This window comes from Heterocephalus glaber, unplaced genomic scaffold (assembly GCF_053883595.1).
Source record: "Heterocephalus glaber isolate CG9 unplaced genomic scaffold, H.glaber_assembly_v1.0 deba00001579, whole genome shotgun sequence".
NCBI lineage: Eukaryota > Metazoa > Chordata > Mammalia > Rodentia > Bathyergidae > Heterocephalus > Heterocephalus glaber.
This window is the reverse complement of record NW_028258360.1, coordinates 11,561,324-11,576,234: the sequence shown is the minus strand read 5'-3', so window position 1 is coordinate 11,576,234 and position 14,911 is coordinate 11,561,324. Positions and strand designations below refer to the sequence as shown.

Here is a 14,911-nt window from a genome sequence, read left to right as displayed (position 1 = left end):
TGGCCCAGAAGGCAGGCAGGGAAGCAGCTCCACAGTGCCCCTCACCCTGCAATACCTGACCCAGCAAAACTCACCTCTGCATCTGCCTTTCTCACCAGGTCAGTGTTCAGCTTGAGGATTCGAACCTTTGTGGGCTGGCATTTCAAGTAAACAGCTCTGCCCCGAATCTGGAACTGCCCCAAGGAGCTCTTGGCTCCTTGCAGAGGCCCTGGGGCGTGGGGCTGTGACCACAGGCCTGGAGAAGGAAACCAACTCCGTGTCAGGGCCCCCTTGCCTCAGCCTTTGGCTTCCCTCTGCCCCTGGAGGGAGGACGCTCCTGTGCTGCGCTCTCCGCAGGCCTGTGGGGATGGGCACCCTCTCTGAGTGGCTGTGTGACCCCAGATAACAGCTGGCTCAGCACCGGCGCCGTCTGAGATGTCCGGCTGTGAGGAGAGCCCAGGGCTCCACAGAGGGTGGGGAGCACTGTAGAGGGAGCCAGGCCGACCTGAAGGCCCCTGGTTCCCTCCGAGTCCCTGAATGGGTGTGCAGGCCATTCTGCCAGAGCCCCTCACTGGGACTCTTTCCATATGGAAAACGAAACTTGCAGGAAGCCTAGCAATCCCTCCCTCTCCAGCCCTTCTGGGGACGTTGGAGCACAGTTTTGCTTTAATGAAATTTTAATTCAGCTGCCGGCTAATGACTTAACCACATGCACATCTCATTAGCTGAGCAGGGAGCCCTTGAGACAGGTTGGTGTCCCCTGGGGAGCTGTTTTCTGCCTGCTTGGCAGCCAGCTACTGCTGCGTGGCCAAGTCCCGAGCACAGGACTCAGCATGGCCTATGGCCTTGTCTGCGGCTCCTCAGGCACCAGGCACAGGGTCAGCCTCGAGGGCTCCATGTGGCCTTGCAAGTCCTTTGCCAGCACCCTTTCCTCTGGCCCCTTCTCCCAACTCCACCGCTCCCTGCCCCAGATGTTGGGGAAGGGACGCCAGAGCTTGCAAGGCAGGACACAGCTGGGGACCCACCCCCATCTTCCTGTCATGACCAGTGCTCGTCACTTGGCACCCGAGGGTAGAACCAGGCGGGGCGGGGCAGCATGACCCCCAAGCAGATGTCAGGAAGTGACTCAAGAACTTGGTGGTTTCTCTGTGGGTCCAAAGTGAGGCCCTTGTGAAGCCTAGGGGTGAAGCGTGGACTGAGCCTTCCTGAGCTCCAGGAGTAGGAGGGGAGGGGAAGGGGGAGGGAGGGATCCTGGCAGAGGTGCCACGCAGAGGTCCATGGCTTCCTGCACATTTCTTTTTCCTTATGAAAGTTTGATTCTGTGCAACTTCATTTAAGCGTCTTTCAGCTCTTCCTTCTCACTGAGGGAGAGAGCTCGGCACCCTAGGGCCAGGGCTGCTGGACACAGACCTTTCTCTTGCCAGCTGCAGCGCTGAAGCAGCCCTGCCTTTCTCAGCCTGCCCGCCTTTGTTCTGGAGCCCACGGGCACAAGGGGGGCCACCCTGCCGGCACTGACCTTGCGTCTGGCTGCGATGACCCGGCTGGTGGTACAGCCTGGACAAAGCCGGGCTGTGATGGAGCCACCCCGAGGCTAAGCTGCTAATGGGAAGGCCGGCGCCTGGGCTGTGTGCCCCTTTGAGTCCCCAGAAAGGATGCTTTGTCTGCACAATGGCTGGAGGAGGACCCGAGTGGAGGAATGTCCTCATGCGGGGCTGTTTCCTGTTGATGAGGGAGGGCAGGGTGGCTTCCCAGACCGAGGCCATAGGAGCGTCGTTGGCCCAGGCTGCGCGCCTGGGGGTGGCAGGGCCTGGGCCCCTGATTCTCGGCCAAGAAGGAGGGAGACCAGGTGTGTGTCACCCACCACCTAGTGGTCCTGCCCGGCCTACAGGGCTTGTCTTGTGGCCCTGTCCTGCCAAGTTGAGAGTCCTGCATGAGGTCAGGGCACGGGTGGTAGCCAGGCCACCTAGAGGTTCCAGGGCTGAAGCTGCTGTGGCCTAGCCTGCAGGTGGTGGGCACGCGGCCACTGTGGAAGCTGGAGTCAGGATGGCATGTGTGTACTTGCCCAGAGGACAGAGCTGCCCACAGATCTGTGGTGTTTTAGTTTAAAAAGAAAGGTACCCTCATGCCATGCATTGCTTATTTGTCTCCTCAGGTGCAACACAACTTTGGAAGTCCCCAATGGGTTGCTACTGTAAGCACAGAATGGGTGCTGGGCCAGGGGATTTAGGGGAGAGAGTTTTGCAAAGCTCATGAACATGTGGCAGACACTCGGCCTTCCAGCACTCTGAGCAGGCCACGCGAGGCAGATTTTCTTTCCTCTTCTCTCTCTTCTTTCCATCAGGTTAGCAAAGTTCGAGCCTACTGCTAAGCCCGGTGTGGTGGTATGAATTGGCCAGGCTTCTGGAGGTTCTGTGGACTGTCCCCAAAGCCTCAGAAGTGAACGCTCTTCCGCTCTTCCTACTTGTGGGAATTTATCCCATGGGAATAGCCAGACTGGCAGAGACCTGTGTCTGACGGTGTCTTCCCTCATGGTGCTCCTGACTCTGAATTCTGAAAGGGCACGGCCATGCAGGAGTGAATCCCAGTGTGGCTGTCTGTGCCCAGGGTGATGTAACCACCTGGTGCTTTATGTGCTTATTGGAGCAGGGCCTGTGGCCTGATGTTAAGAGAAACACTAGCTCTATATCAGGACACGTAATACAATCCCACTTTTATTTTAAAATATCTACCTACCTATATTTATTTATTTATTTTTTTGGTACCAGGGATCGCACTTGGGACCTTGCACTTTCGAGGCAGGCGTCGGAACCACTGAGCTAAATTCCCGGCCCCCTACCTATATTTATTTTAGGGCTATATATCTTTAAGAAAAAACACTCTAGAAGCATATATCTTAAAATGTTAATTCTGATTTCTGACTTTCTGACATCTATGAATTTTTAAATTTCAGTTTTTAAACATAGCTTTATTAGGTCCGGGGATTTAGCTCAGTGGTGCTGCCGCCTGCCTCGCAAGTACAAGGTCCTGAGTTGGATCCTCAGTATAAAAAAAAAAAAAAAATAGCTTTATTGCGATGTAGTTCAGAGACCATATAATCCAGTCATATACAATACAATTTGGTGGCTTTTAATAGGGTGTCAGAGCTGTGCAGCCAGCGGGAGTCCACTTCAGGGCCTTTGTCCTCCTCCCCAGAAGGTGCCCATGCCCAGTGACCAGCCCCCTCTCTCAGCAGCAGCTCCCTCCGGTTGTGCCGACCGACCCTCTGTTGCTGTGGTTCTGCCTGTGCCGGGCATTTCCTGACAGGGAGCTGTGTGGCCTGTGGCCTTCTGTACCTGGCCTCTCCACAGCAGCGTCCTGGAGGTCTGTGGAATAGCGGGTATCAAAACCTCGCCCCTCTGGTGGCGGACACTCTGCCGCCGGTTTGCTGCTTCGCATGCACCCACTTCCCAGCTCACGGATACCTGAGCAGCTTCTACTTTTTGGCTGTCAGGGATAACACATGTGTGCCTAGGCCTCTGCATGCAAGTTTCTGTTTCCCTCGCGTGCATGTAGGTGGAACTGTGGGTCCCACTGCTCTCCAGAGCCTCGGCGCACTGGTGCCCACACACTTGTGTTGCAGCAGCGGTTCCTCCACACCCTCACCCCATCTGTCTCGGTCACCACCACGTAGTTTTGTTTCTACAACATAAGCCTCTCCTCAATAGCTTTTCGTTCTTAAAAAAGTATTTTCTCATTTTTAGTTAAAATAAAAGAAAGCATAAATAAACAAATTAATAAATAAATGAAAAGTAAAATGAAAGGAAGCATTCTTTCCCAAGAGTGTGTCCTTTTTTTGAAAAAAGCAAACCAAGTTCCAATTATAAAGGTGTAAAACTCAGGGAAATTCTCAGAATTTTCACATAAATCTAACTATGGTCACCTTATCCTGAAGAGGACATGCTCACCCCGAGGAAGGTCGGTGGATGGGGGCTGTGCTGCTGACTCCACGTGCAGCACCAGGGATGGTGCCTGGCCTGCTCTGCCCCCAGTCCCCACAAGCGTGGAAGCCAGTGGCTGTGGAGGGAGGAGCAGCCACACACAGACCTGGGATTCTGGCTCTCCAGGCCTGTGTGGCCCGGTGCCCGGAGTTCAACAGGAATTGAAGAAGTTGCTGGAGACCTTGGCCCACTGCCTACCTCCTGCCACATGGGAGGCTCGCAGGCCATGCCAGGATGCATGTTCTGGAGAGCTCATGGGCTGGGAGAAGTGCGTCTACACCCTGCAGCAAGGGTCTGGCTCCTGCGCACACACTTCGCTCTGTCCGATGGGCTTGCTGAGAGCGAAGGAGACGGTGCCCATCGAGAGGTCAGGGCTGGACCTTGATGTGCGTGGCGGTGGCTGGAGGCCCGGTGTGGTCCTGCAGAGCTGCCCACAAACCTGGACACTGTCTCCGCCTGCCCTGTCTGGTTGGTGATCCCTAGTCACATGTGCATTGAATTTTAAATATAGTTAATTTTCCTCACTTTAGACTGAAATAACCGTCTCATGTTAGTCACTACCTGAGCAAACTATAAAGAAAAGGTTTGTTTGGGTTCATGGTTCTGGAGGTCCAAGGCTGCAGCCTTCCTGCTTCCTGCTGGCCAGGCATGATGAGGAGAGACAAGGTGCACGAGCGTGTGCACGAGTGTCTTCTGGTTTCTCTCTGCAGCCAGGATCCAGTCGTGGGGTCTCCACCCTCAGGACCCTATCTAATGATTTAGATCATTACTCCCTAAGTTCCACAGGCTAGTCTCGAACTCCACGTCCTCCCACTCAGCCTCCCAAGTGGCTAGGGTTACAGGATTTACTCCTTCCCAGAGGCCCCCTCTGCACACCACAGTTGGACTAGGCCTCTACCCCCTTACACCTTACAGTGAGGGTTAACGGAGCACAACGCCTGAGGGGACACTCATACCCAGGTCCAAACCATGGCCAGGTGTGGCCGTGGCCACCCTAGTGGAAATCAGGTTAGCTGATGGACAAAAGAAAGCATACAAAAGTCTAGTCTGTGAGGTGGGCAAGCACAGAATGTCAGCAGTGAGCTCCATGCCCTGGTCATTCTGTCCTTCATACCTCCATGGAGAAAATTAATAATGGTTTTGTAACAGGATGGAGTGAGGACCACCTCCATGGTGCTCACAGGGACCCTGTGGGTGATGTCATTACCACCGGCTGTTCACCTGTACAAAGCCGTGACTAAGAGCTGACCACCTGCCTTGGTGTCTGCCCACTGCTCCCCAGGCAGGGCCGGCCGCCACAGCCCTGACCTCTGTGCAGACTGAACAGATGAGCCAGGCATGCGCGATTGGGTGGTCACTGTGCACAGTCACCACCAGCTGACTTCGTCTGTTTCCTCCCAGGGTCACCAGCTCTGCCCACATTTGGATTTTAATAAACACACATATATACACAGCATTTGCTTGTGAGGTTGGGATCCTCAAGAAGGGGGCCCCTGAGACCAGCTGAGCCCTTGCAGTTAGGGAAGCAGGCCATGCTGTGTCTCTGTGGGGCTGAGATCCTGAGACAGGCTGCCAGGATCGGGGTAGTGAGGGGATGGATTTTAGTTCTTGGATTCATAATCAGGGCTTCTGATTGTCCCAGGAAATGGGCAGAGAGTCCTGCCATTCCCTGAGCTTCTTTCTGGGTGTCCTGCATTTCCCAGAGTTCCTTTGGGGCCCCTTCCTCGGCAGGCCTGGCAGAGTTGCTGTGGGGGTTTCCCCCTCCGGGACCTTGCCCCCCAAGGCCGGAGTCACAGGTCTGGAAAGCTGGACTCACCATGCTCCGGGACTCGGGTCTGGTCCTTCGCTCCTGTTGGAGTGAGCACAGAGCCTGCAGGCAGGCCCAGACGGCCTCCTGCCCAAGACATGCATCGAGCCTCAGGCCTAGCACCAGCTGCCAGCAGAAGCCTCTTCTAGGCTCAGTGGGCGTTTTTTCTCGCGCAGCCTCCTGCCCATCGCCGTCCTGGGGGCCAGAGTCACGCACCTCACTGTGGGAAGCTGTTTGCCGCAGAAATCTGCCCAGCTGGAGAGAACTCAGCCCCATGCACAGCACTGCCCAAGAAGTACATCTCGTCTGCTGCTACCCCACCTCGCTTCTGGGAAGACCTAAAAGGACCTACAAGAAGTGAAGCAGTAAAATTTAAATTTAAAAAATTATCTGGAATAAGGACGGAAAGACATTTAAGTAGAATAACTGGAAAATAAATGGTATCAGATGAAAGACAAAATGCTTACCAACCCATTAGATTTCAGCCAGATTCAGGCACCGAGATTCTGTTTCCAATGAAGAAAGTGGAAATGCACTTGGTCCCGAAGTTCCTAGGAATTCCCAAGGACCAGAGCTCTTTGCTGCCCAAGTGCTGCAAGGGATCCCACCCAGCCGGGAGACGGAGAGGCTGACGCCGCGCCTCTTGTGTGAATGCAGGCCTGAGCTTCCTGCAGTTGTTTCGGGACCTTCCCTGGGGGGCTGGAGCCCCCAGATCCAGGGCCCGGCATGGCCTACGTGGCACACAGAAACGCAGCACCCCTCAAGGCTGCCGCAACCAGAGGGCTGGGTGCTGTGTGGCTTTCCCTTTCTGGCCTCTGCTCAGCCGTGACCTCAGGGAGGCCTCGGCAGAGGCTGCTGGCTGGACGTGGGGCAGGACACCCTTTGACAGGGACTGAGGTGCCTAAAATGCATAAAGTAGAATCCCATCCAATAGAAGGGGGAGACAGAAATACCACAAAGAGGAAGGTGCAGGGAAACACATGGACCTCTTAAAATCACCACAGAGACAGGCTGCTGTCTCTTCCAAATGGAAAGCCACTCAGCACTTAGAGCCCTAAGAGATGATGGGATTGCGGTTCCCTTTAACCTGCAGGTACTGAGTGATCTGGGGTGGTGTGTCTGTTCCTGGCAGAGGTGGCCTTGAATGAGGGCAGGGTGAGCCTGGCCCGGGACCCCGAGGTCCTGAAAAGCCACACAGTTGGTCACTGCTGGGGTGTGAGGACTCAGGGAGGCGCTCAGCATCCCGTAGTCCCTGTCCAGCAGGGCGAATGGGGAGCTCTGGCCGGCGGCAGCGCAGTTCCCTTGGCCTGCAGTCCATGCCGGGCCCCAGAGAGGCCCCAGGCCAAGAGGCTGCGTCCAGTCCTGTGAGCTGGCAGGAGGACTGGCCTCTGATCCGCGCGGCGCTTGAAGCTGTGTCAGCTGGTGCCGCCATCCTACAGCCCCTTACCACACATGGTCCCTGCAGCACTCATGCTTCATCCATGTATAAGATGTGCATCAGACACACATTGTACAGACATCAAACACGTATCAAATGTATCATACACACATTAGATGTGCAGAGGACGTACTGCACACACACCACACACATAGCACACACATCATGCACACATCAGATGTGTATCAGGCATGCACATCAGATACTTCATACATGCACTAGACATGCATCAGGCATGTAGCAATGCATCGTGTACACATCATACATGCATCAAACAGATTGTACACACAAGATGCACATCATACATCACACACAGATCAGATGAGCCTCATATGTGCATCCTACACACATTGTACCCAACAATCCTACACACGAGGCTGGTACAGGTCCATGTTCTGGGGCTTCTTAGGGGAATAGCATGCCGCTCTTGCTGTGCACATAGCCAGGTGACGCCTTAGCGGGTTTTGGTGGCTCTGAGGTGTGGCAGCTTTGTGGCAGACCCACCTCCACAGAGTATGTGCACCCATGGTGGGTGGGTTCCTGGCTCAGTGTGGCGCTCTGCACCTGCTGCCCTGAGGAGTCCTTCATGAAGGTTCCTGGTCCCTTCCCCTTTGCTTACAAGTGTCTTGAGGCTGTGGTTGTGTCTGTAGTCTCCTACCTGGTTTGGCCCCTCAGTGTCCCCAGGGGCCCTGTGCTGAAGGCTCGGTCCCCAGGGTGGCGCTTTGGGGCGGTGGTGGGGCCTCTTTAGGAGGTGAGGCCTGGTGTTTCACTGTGTTTCCGAGGCCTAAGACACAGAGAGCAATGGAGAGCCGCCAGCTGAGCACTCACGTGAGGATGGTGGTGCTGCGACTGTCCCAGGTCCCGTGGCCGGCTGCCTGTCCACAGCCAGCGGGTGCAAGCTGACTACACGTGTAAAAAGGCCGGCCAAGGGACAGTGTGCTAAACAAGTGTGATTTCCTAACAGCATTTCCTAACTTAGTGCTCGCTGAGCGGACCCACGGACATCCTGTGTTCATGGGAAGATAAAACGATGCTACTCTTCTGCACTCAACAGTTTCAGCAATGTCCCAAACGGTTTCAGCATCTTAGATCTCCCTTTGAGGAGTTTGTTTTCATTACAAAGAAATGTTTTTTTAAGCAAACTTCACTCTGTCTCTAACCCAGTTACACAGAGGAGGAAACAAGTTAAGTCCAAGAGAGAGCTGTCTGTCCACAGGCTGGGTCTCAGGAGTGGCGTGAGCTGCCTACCTCCAGCTCATCCCCTGTGAGAAGCCTCGGGTGGCAGCAGTGTCGTGCACCAGAGGCTCTGTGGAAGCCTCACATACCTCCTGGTTTAGTGTGCTTTCCGTGACGGCTAATGATGTTCAACATTTCTAATATGCCTGTTGTCCATTTGTCTTCTTCAGTGATTTCTTTCTGTTCAAATCTTTTGCCCTTTTTATAATTGAATTATGTATCATCTTATTGTTGAGTTGTAAGCCTTTACAGGTTCTGGGTGCCAGCCTTTGTGCTGTCATACCTAAGAAACCCTCCTAGCTCCAGGTGACCGATGGGTGGGTTCCCTCTTCCTCAGAGTGGCTGTAGACTCACATTCCAGCGTGTGATGCCTCTGAGTTAACTTTGCGCGTGCGGCAGTGGCTGGGCTGGCAGTCTTGGCATGCGGCTGCCCCATGTCCCAGCACCCTGTGCTCCTGCTTTCTCAGAATCTGACACGCTGCCTCGGTGCCTGCCTGAATAATTTATGTTTTCTCCTTGGACCTTAGCCATAAACTTGCGTGGAGTTAAAATCGCATCTGATTGCAAGTGGAGTAGGTGTGTCTTCTGTGGAGTAATCGCTAAGTTTCCTGAACAGCTCCTCCAGTGTAGGGTGTCATTGTGGTGTCATGAACCAGCATTTCCTGGCCCCAGCCTGGGCGGGACCAGAACAATAGGGAGTTTTGTGTAGTGGCAGAGCCCGCTGGCTTTCTATCCCTTAATCAGAGCCTCCGTTTATTTTAGGTGCCTGTCTGTGGGCTGCTGCAGCTGCAGGGTGACTCATGTTGGGCTGCTGAGCTGGGAGCAGTGGGGTCAGTTCTGCAGCAGGGTCCTCTCCCCATGGGCTCAGGTGGGATTTCATACTGGATCTCTGCAAAGACCTGGATCCGCTCACTGCCCATGTGAGTGCAGCCACGCCACCCACACCAGTCACCTGGAGCCCCACATCCTAGGGTCTGTGCTAGACTTGGGTGTGTGTTATGGAGATCATTTTGTGAATGGCTAGGGTCCACACTGAACTCTGATTCCCTGAGCTCGGGATAGGCCAAGCACAGGAGTCCATCCTGGGCCCTTGAGGGGAACGCTGCCGTTCCACCAGGCCCCTGCAGGCTGCTCCCTGCCGAGTCCATTTCCTGTCTCACCAGGGAAACGCAGGCAAGTGGCCCCAGGTCACAGGAGTGTGCTGGGACAGCATGTGGTGAGGCCCCTCACAGCGCAGTCTGTGATGTGAGTTCTAATGATGTTGCATTTTGTTTGTTTGTCCAGCCCCTTTTATGGAGAAGACTTTTACTGTGAAATTCCTCGGAGTTTTCGTCACCTGTCGTTTTACATTTTTGATAGAGATGTGTTCCGGAGGGATTCCATCATAGGTAGGTGCTTAAATGAGTCTTTTCTTCATTTCTCCCACTTCTTCTGAATAGGCTCTCATCCCTGGAGAAGTGGGGCTTCCCCTGAGCACCTGCACTCCTATGCCTTAGGAGGGAGATTCCGGCTTGTTTGATTGGGAATCATTCTAGGTGGTTCTGCGTGGAGCTGTCACTCCCAATGGGGGTGGCCTGGGTGGTCGCTGGCCCGGCCTGGCCTGGTATCTGTGGTCTCTGTTGTCTTCCTGACTTTTGCGGCCGCCTGTCAACATGAAGAAGAGTGTAACACCAAGATGTCACTTCAGAGTCCAGACCGTGCTGGGCAGGTCCCAGCCCGCACTTCAAAGCTAGGGATGGCATCCCCTGGGCTGTCTCCAGGGGACTTTCAAGGGGTCTCCCTGTGCCTGTGGGGAGGACCACTGAGTGAAGGTCATGGGCCGCTCCTCGTCACCTCTAGCTGCCCTCCCCATCAGTGGGGACAAGGACGGGCTCCTGAGCGGGCTGGGGCCACGCAGCCTGCACCAAGGCCAGCTAGGCCTCTTAGGTCTCAGAGCCTGTTTCCTGCTGGCTTCAGGCGGGCAGCAGTCCTGTCGCTCTGCCAGATGCTGTGTGAGGAGCCCAGGCAGTGGACAGGCCAAGCGAGGATTCCTGTCTGATGCCCACTTGAGGCCATTTGTCTGGAGGAGGGACGGGGCGGTGCTGGAGTCCAGCCCTGAAAGAGACCCCAAGTGAGCAGAGGACACCCTGCGGCCAAGCCAGACTGCTGCGGTGGCAGTGATGTGGGTCCTCTGTACCTGCTGCGGTCCCGCCACAGGTGACACTGATGACAGGGCAGGAGGGAGGCAAGGGAGGGCTCTCTTCAGCGCGGCGGCAGCCACGGACTTCTCACAGCAAGGGGACAGCTGGGCAGTGGCCAGGACTGCACGGCAGCCTCCCGGCCTTCACGCCTGACTTCGCCTCAGCCCACGCCCACATCGGCTCGTGCTGGCCACACGCCGCTCACGCCTGACTTCACCTCACCTCGCCTCTCACTCTCACCCTCAGCCCACGTGCAACCCTGTCCTGCTCCTCGCAGCCAAGTGCACACTCGTCCCTCTCACCCAGCTCACACTCGTCCCTTACACTCACCTCACACTCGTCCCTCTCACCCAGCTCACACTCGTCCCTCACACTCACCTCACACGTCCCTCACACTCGCCTTACACTCGCCTCACACTCGTCCCTCTCACCCACCTCACTCTCGTCCCTCACACTCACCTCACACTCGTCCCTCACACTCACCTCACACTCGTCCCTCTCACCCGCCTCACTCTCGTCCCTCACACTCGCCTCACACTCGTCCCTCACACCTGCCTCACTCTCGTCCCTCACACTCACCTCACACTTGCCTCTCACACTCGCCTCACACTCGTCCCTCACACTCACCCCACACTCGTCCCTCACACTCGCCTCACACCCGCCTCACACTCGTCCCTCACACTCGCCTCACACTCATCCCTCACACTCACCTCACACTCGTCCCTCACACTCACCGCACACTCACCTCACACTCGTCCCTCACACTCGCCTCACACCCGCCTCACTCTCGTCCCTCACACTCGCCTCACACTTGTCCCTCACACCTGCCTCACTCTCGTCCCTCACTCACCTCACACTTGCCTCTCACACTCGCCTCACACTCGTCCCTCACACTCGCCTCACACTCGTCCCTCACACTCGCCTCACACTCGTCCCTCACACCTGCCTCACTCTCGTCCCTCACACTCACACTTGCCTCTCACACTCGCCTCACACTCGTCCCTCACACTCGCCTCACACTCGTCCCTCACACTCGCCTCACTCTCGTCCCTCACACTCGCCTCACACCCGTCCCTCACACTCGCCTCACACCCGTCCCTCACACTCGCCTCACTCTCGTCCCTCACACTCGCCTCACTCTCGTCCCTCACACTCGCCTCACACTCGTCCCTCTCACCCGCCTCACACTCGTCCCTCACACCCGCCTCACTCTCGTCCCTCACACTCGCCTCACACTCGTCCCTCACACCTGCCTCACTCTCGTCCCTCACACTCACCTCACTCTCGTCCCTCACACTTGCCTCTCACACTCGCCTCACACTCGTCCCTCACACTCGCCTCACACTCGTCCCTCACACTCACCTCACACTCGTCCCTCACACTCGCCTCACACTCGTCCCTCACACTCGCCTCACACTCGTCCCTCACACCCGCCTCACTCTCGTCCCTCACACCCGCCTCACACTCGTCCCTCACACCCGCCTCACACTCGTCCCTCACACTCGCCTCACACTCGTCCCTCACACTCGCCTCATACTCGTCCCTCACACCTCACTCGTCCCTCTCACCTGGCTCAATCTTCCCTCTCACGCCTGACTTCACCTCACCCTCACACCCGCATCACCTCACACTCGCTCCTCACACCCACTTTCACCTCCTGCTCACCTCAGACTTCACCTCGTCCTGCACGCCCAGAGCAGCGCCCTCTGGTGCACCATTTTCTCCGCTCACATCTGACTCCTGGCTCCTCACACTCGCCTCTCTCACTCCCTTCCTCACTCAGGCCGTGCCTAGCCTTTCTCGCCTTCACGCGTGTTCCCATGTCCAGCCCCGTCCCCCTGAGCACCACACCCGCTCCTCCGCACACCAGCCTCAGCTCGCGTTTCGCCTCATGCCCACGGCTCTCCCCACACTCACACTCAGCCCGCCAGTCGCACCGGGCCCTGCAGTGTGCCTCACCTCACAGCATATCCACTCGCCTTTGCCCTGGCCATTCGCCCGCCTCACACCGCTGCAGCTCCCGGTGCCTGCCTCCCAGTGCACCGCATGTCTGCTTTGCACTCGCAGGTCACACCCACCTCACCTCACTCCGCACGCTGACCTCAGACCCGCCCTTACTCCCACCCACAGTCAGTCACACCAGCCTCGGAGCCCTTTCCCCGGCTCTGTCTGCTGTCCCTTCCCGGGCAGCACCTTATCTCGGTGCACCTGTTTGCCTGGGCTCCGTTGCCTCTAAGTAACCTGGACAGGGATTTGCTCACTTTGTTCATTCCTGACAGTGGGGTCAGCATGTGGTCACTGTGTGGAGGAACAAACACCTGCATGTGTAAATCATGCACACATAGACACATGTATGAGGCTCTTGGGCCTATAAAGAAAGTGGGAAATCGAGAGACTGAATCGAGAGGCGTTACACACCTGTGTGGTTTGTAAGGATGTGTCCTTCATTGGTTTAGGCACTCATTCTGCACTCTGGTTTGCTGAGCACCACACCAGCCAGCCAAGTGGTGTGCCAGGCGCTCCACGTCCCGGACAGCGCCACCCTCAAAAGCCATTTCCTCTGTTGGTCTGCTCCCACTCAGAACGATCTATCCTTGCAGCCTAGTGCACGCGATGCCCTTCGGCCTCCCAGTCTCATGCTGTGCCTGTCTTGAGCCTTCCTTGAGGGGCCTCAGGGTCACTGTGCGGAGGCTGCAGTCAGACTGTCCCCGTGGCCCCTGAGCCCCACCCCCTAAGTTCACCTGGACCCAGATCCTGATGACTGGGTGCTTGTGGGGTCAGCGTGACATGGACATGCTTCACTTCTTATTGCGCTCCCCCGACAATGCCCAGGATGTAGAGGGGAGCACAGAGAACCTGGGGTGCTGGTTCCTAACCCTAACCCATGTGCACCCCGCAGCAGGGGCAGGAAGACTGTCCTCTGGGCTCAGTTCCACACCTCTGCTCTGGGAAGCTGTGAACTCAGGTGCTGCCTGAGGAGCGGCCATTTCCAAAAAGGCCACTGAGAACCCTGATTCTTCACTGTTAGAAAAGCATTTTGAAAATGAAAAACTTGTTGATCGTGGTGGTGTACCCCTGTAATCCCAGTACTCGAGAGGCTGAGGCAGGAGGATTGCCATGAATTCGAGGCCAGCCCGGGCTTCACAGTGAGTTCAGGGCCAGCCTGAAGTACATAGTGAAACCTTGTCTCAAAAAACAAAACAAATGATAAAAAGGAAACCATGTGGGCCAGCAGGATACATCAGAGTCCCTGGTAGAAGGTGGTCTTCCAGGCGTGCCCCCTGTCCTGTGGGGTCTGGCACCACCTCTCTTCCTGCTGCCCCGTTAGGAGGCCACTGGCCACCCCCTGCGCTCAGTCCACTGAGTCTTGCACACCTGTCCTTGTACCTGCCGTCAGGGGCCTGTGTGCCTGGGGTCGGGTGGCTCAAGAGCAGAGGCCCATCCTCCTGCCCGGTACCCTGTGCCCCAGCCAGCGGTGGCTTCCATAGCAAAGGACGAGCAAACCCCATCTTGTTGGGCTGGTGGTCTCTGAGCCACTCTGCAGTGTCCCTTGGGAGAGACCCCAATGTTCCTCAGCCCCATGAGTCCGGGCAAGCACAGCTGGCTGATGGCCGCCATGCCAGGGAAAAGTGCGCCTGGCTTCTGGTGTCTGTCAGGTCCAGGCAGGTGCCTTCCTGTAGTGGCAGGGCCAAGTGTGCAAACCCTGTCAGGGTGGCCACTTGCTGTTGGTGTACTGCCACTCCAGGCACGGGAGAGTGTGTCCAGAGTTGGCATCTCCTGTAGGGACTTTGCCACCTGGCCTCGGTGGCCTACCAAGGCCTGGGGCCTGGCCTGTTGCACTGCAGTTTGCTCAGTCTCCATCCAGGCCATGTGCTCCATCACAGCTTAGGGTCCCAGCTGCTTGTCTTCTTCCTAGCATGCGCGGTGGCACGTGACTCTCATCAGCTTTGATGAGGTGGAGTGGGGCGCTGCCTGGCCGGTGTTGGCGCCATCCTCATGTTCGCGGCTGCCCTGGTCTGTCTGGGTTGTCCAGTGGCCTCTGGTAGTGTGCAGATGTGGCCAGCCAGACCGTAGCTCTCTGAAGCCAGGTGCTCTCTCTGAGGATGCGGGGAGCTCTCAGGTTCCAGGGTGCCTCTGGGGCCCTGGGATGGTGTCAGCATTTCCCAGAGGTGACACAGATACAGACTCCATCCCTGGGGACTGCGGGACCAGTGCCTGCGTGACTGACCACTGGGTGCCCCGAGTGACACCCCTTGACCACGGCTGTGAGGACTGATGACCACTCTGGGTCACA

At 56.6% G+C, this 14,911-nt stretch overlaps 1 protein-coding gene across 5 annotated transcripts in view; it reads left to right on the top strand.

Annotated features, from left to right (window-relative positions):
• Positions 1 to 14,911, top strand: part of Rasa3 (RAS p21 protein activator 3) — a 126,403-nt gene that overhangs the window by 75,547 nt on the left and 35,945 nt on the right. For 3 of the 5 annotated variants that reach the window (XM_021239342.2, XM_004858478.3, XM_021239341.2), the window contains one exon: positions 9,722 to 9,825. The exons of the other annotated variants lie outside the window; for them this stretch is intronic. In XM_021239342.2, coding sequence (XP_021095001.1) covers positions 9,722 to 9,825 — 104 coding nt within the window. The remainder of the gene's footprint in view (positions 1 to 9,721; positions 9,826 to 14,911) is intronic. 5 annotated transcript variants of the gene reach the window in all.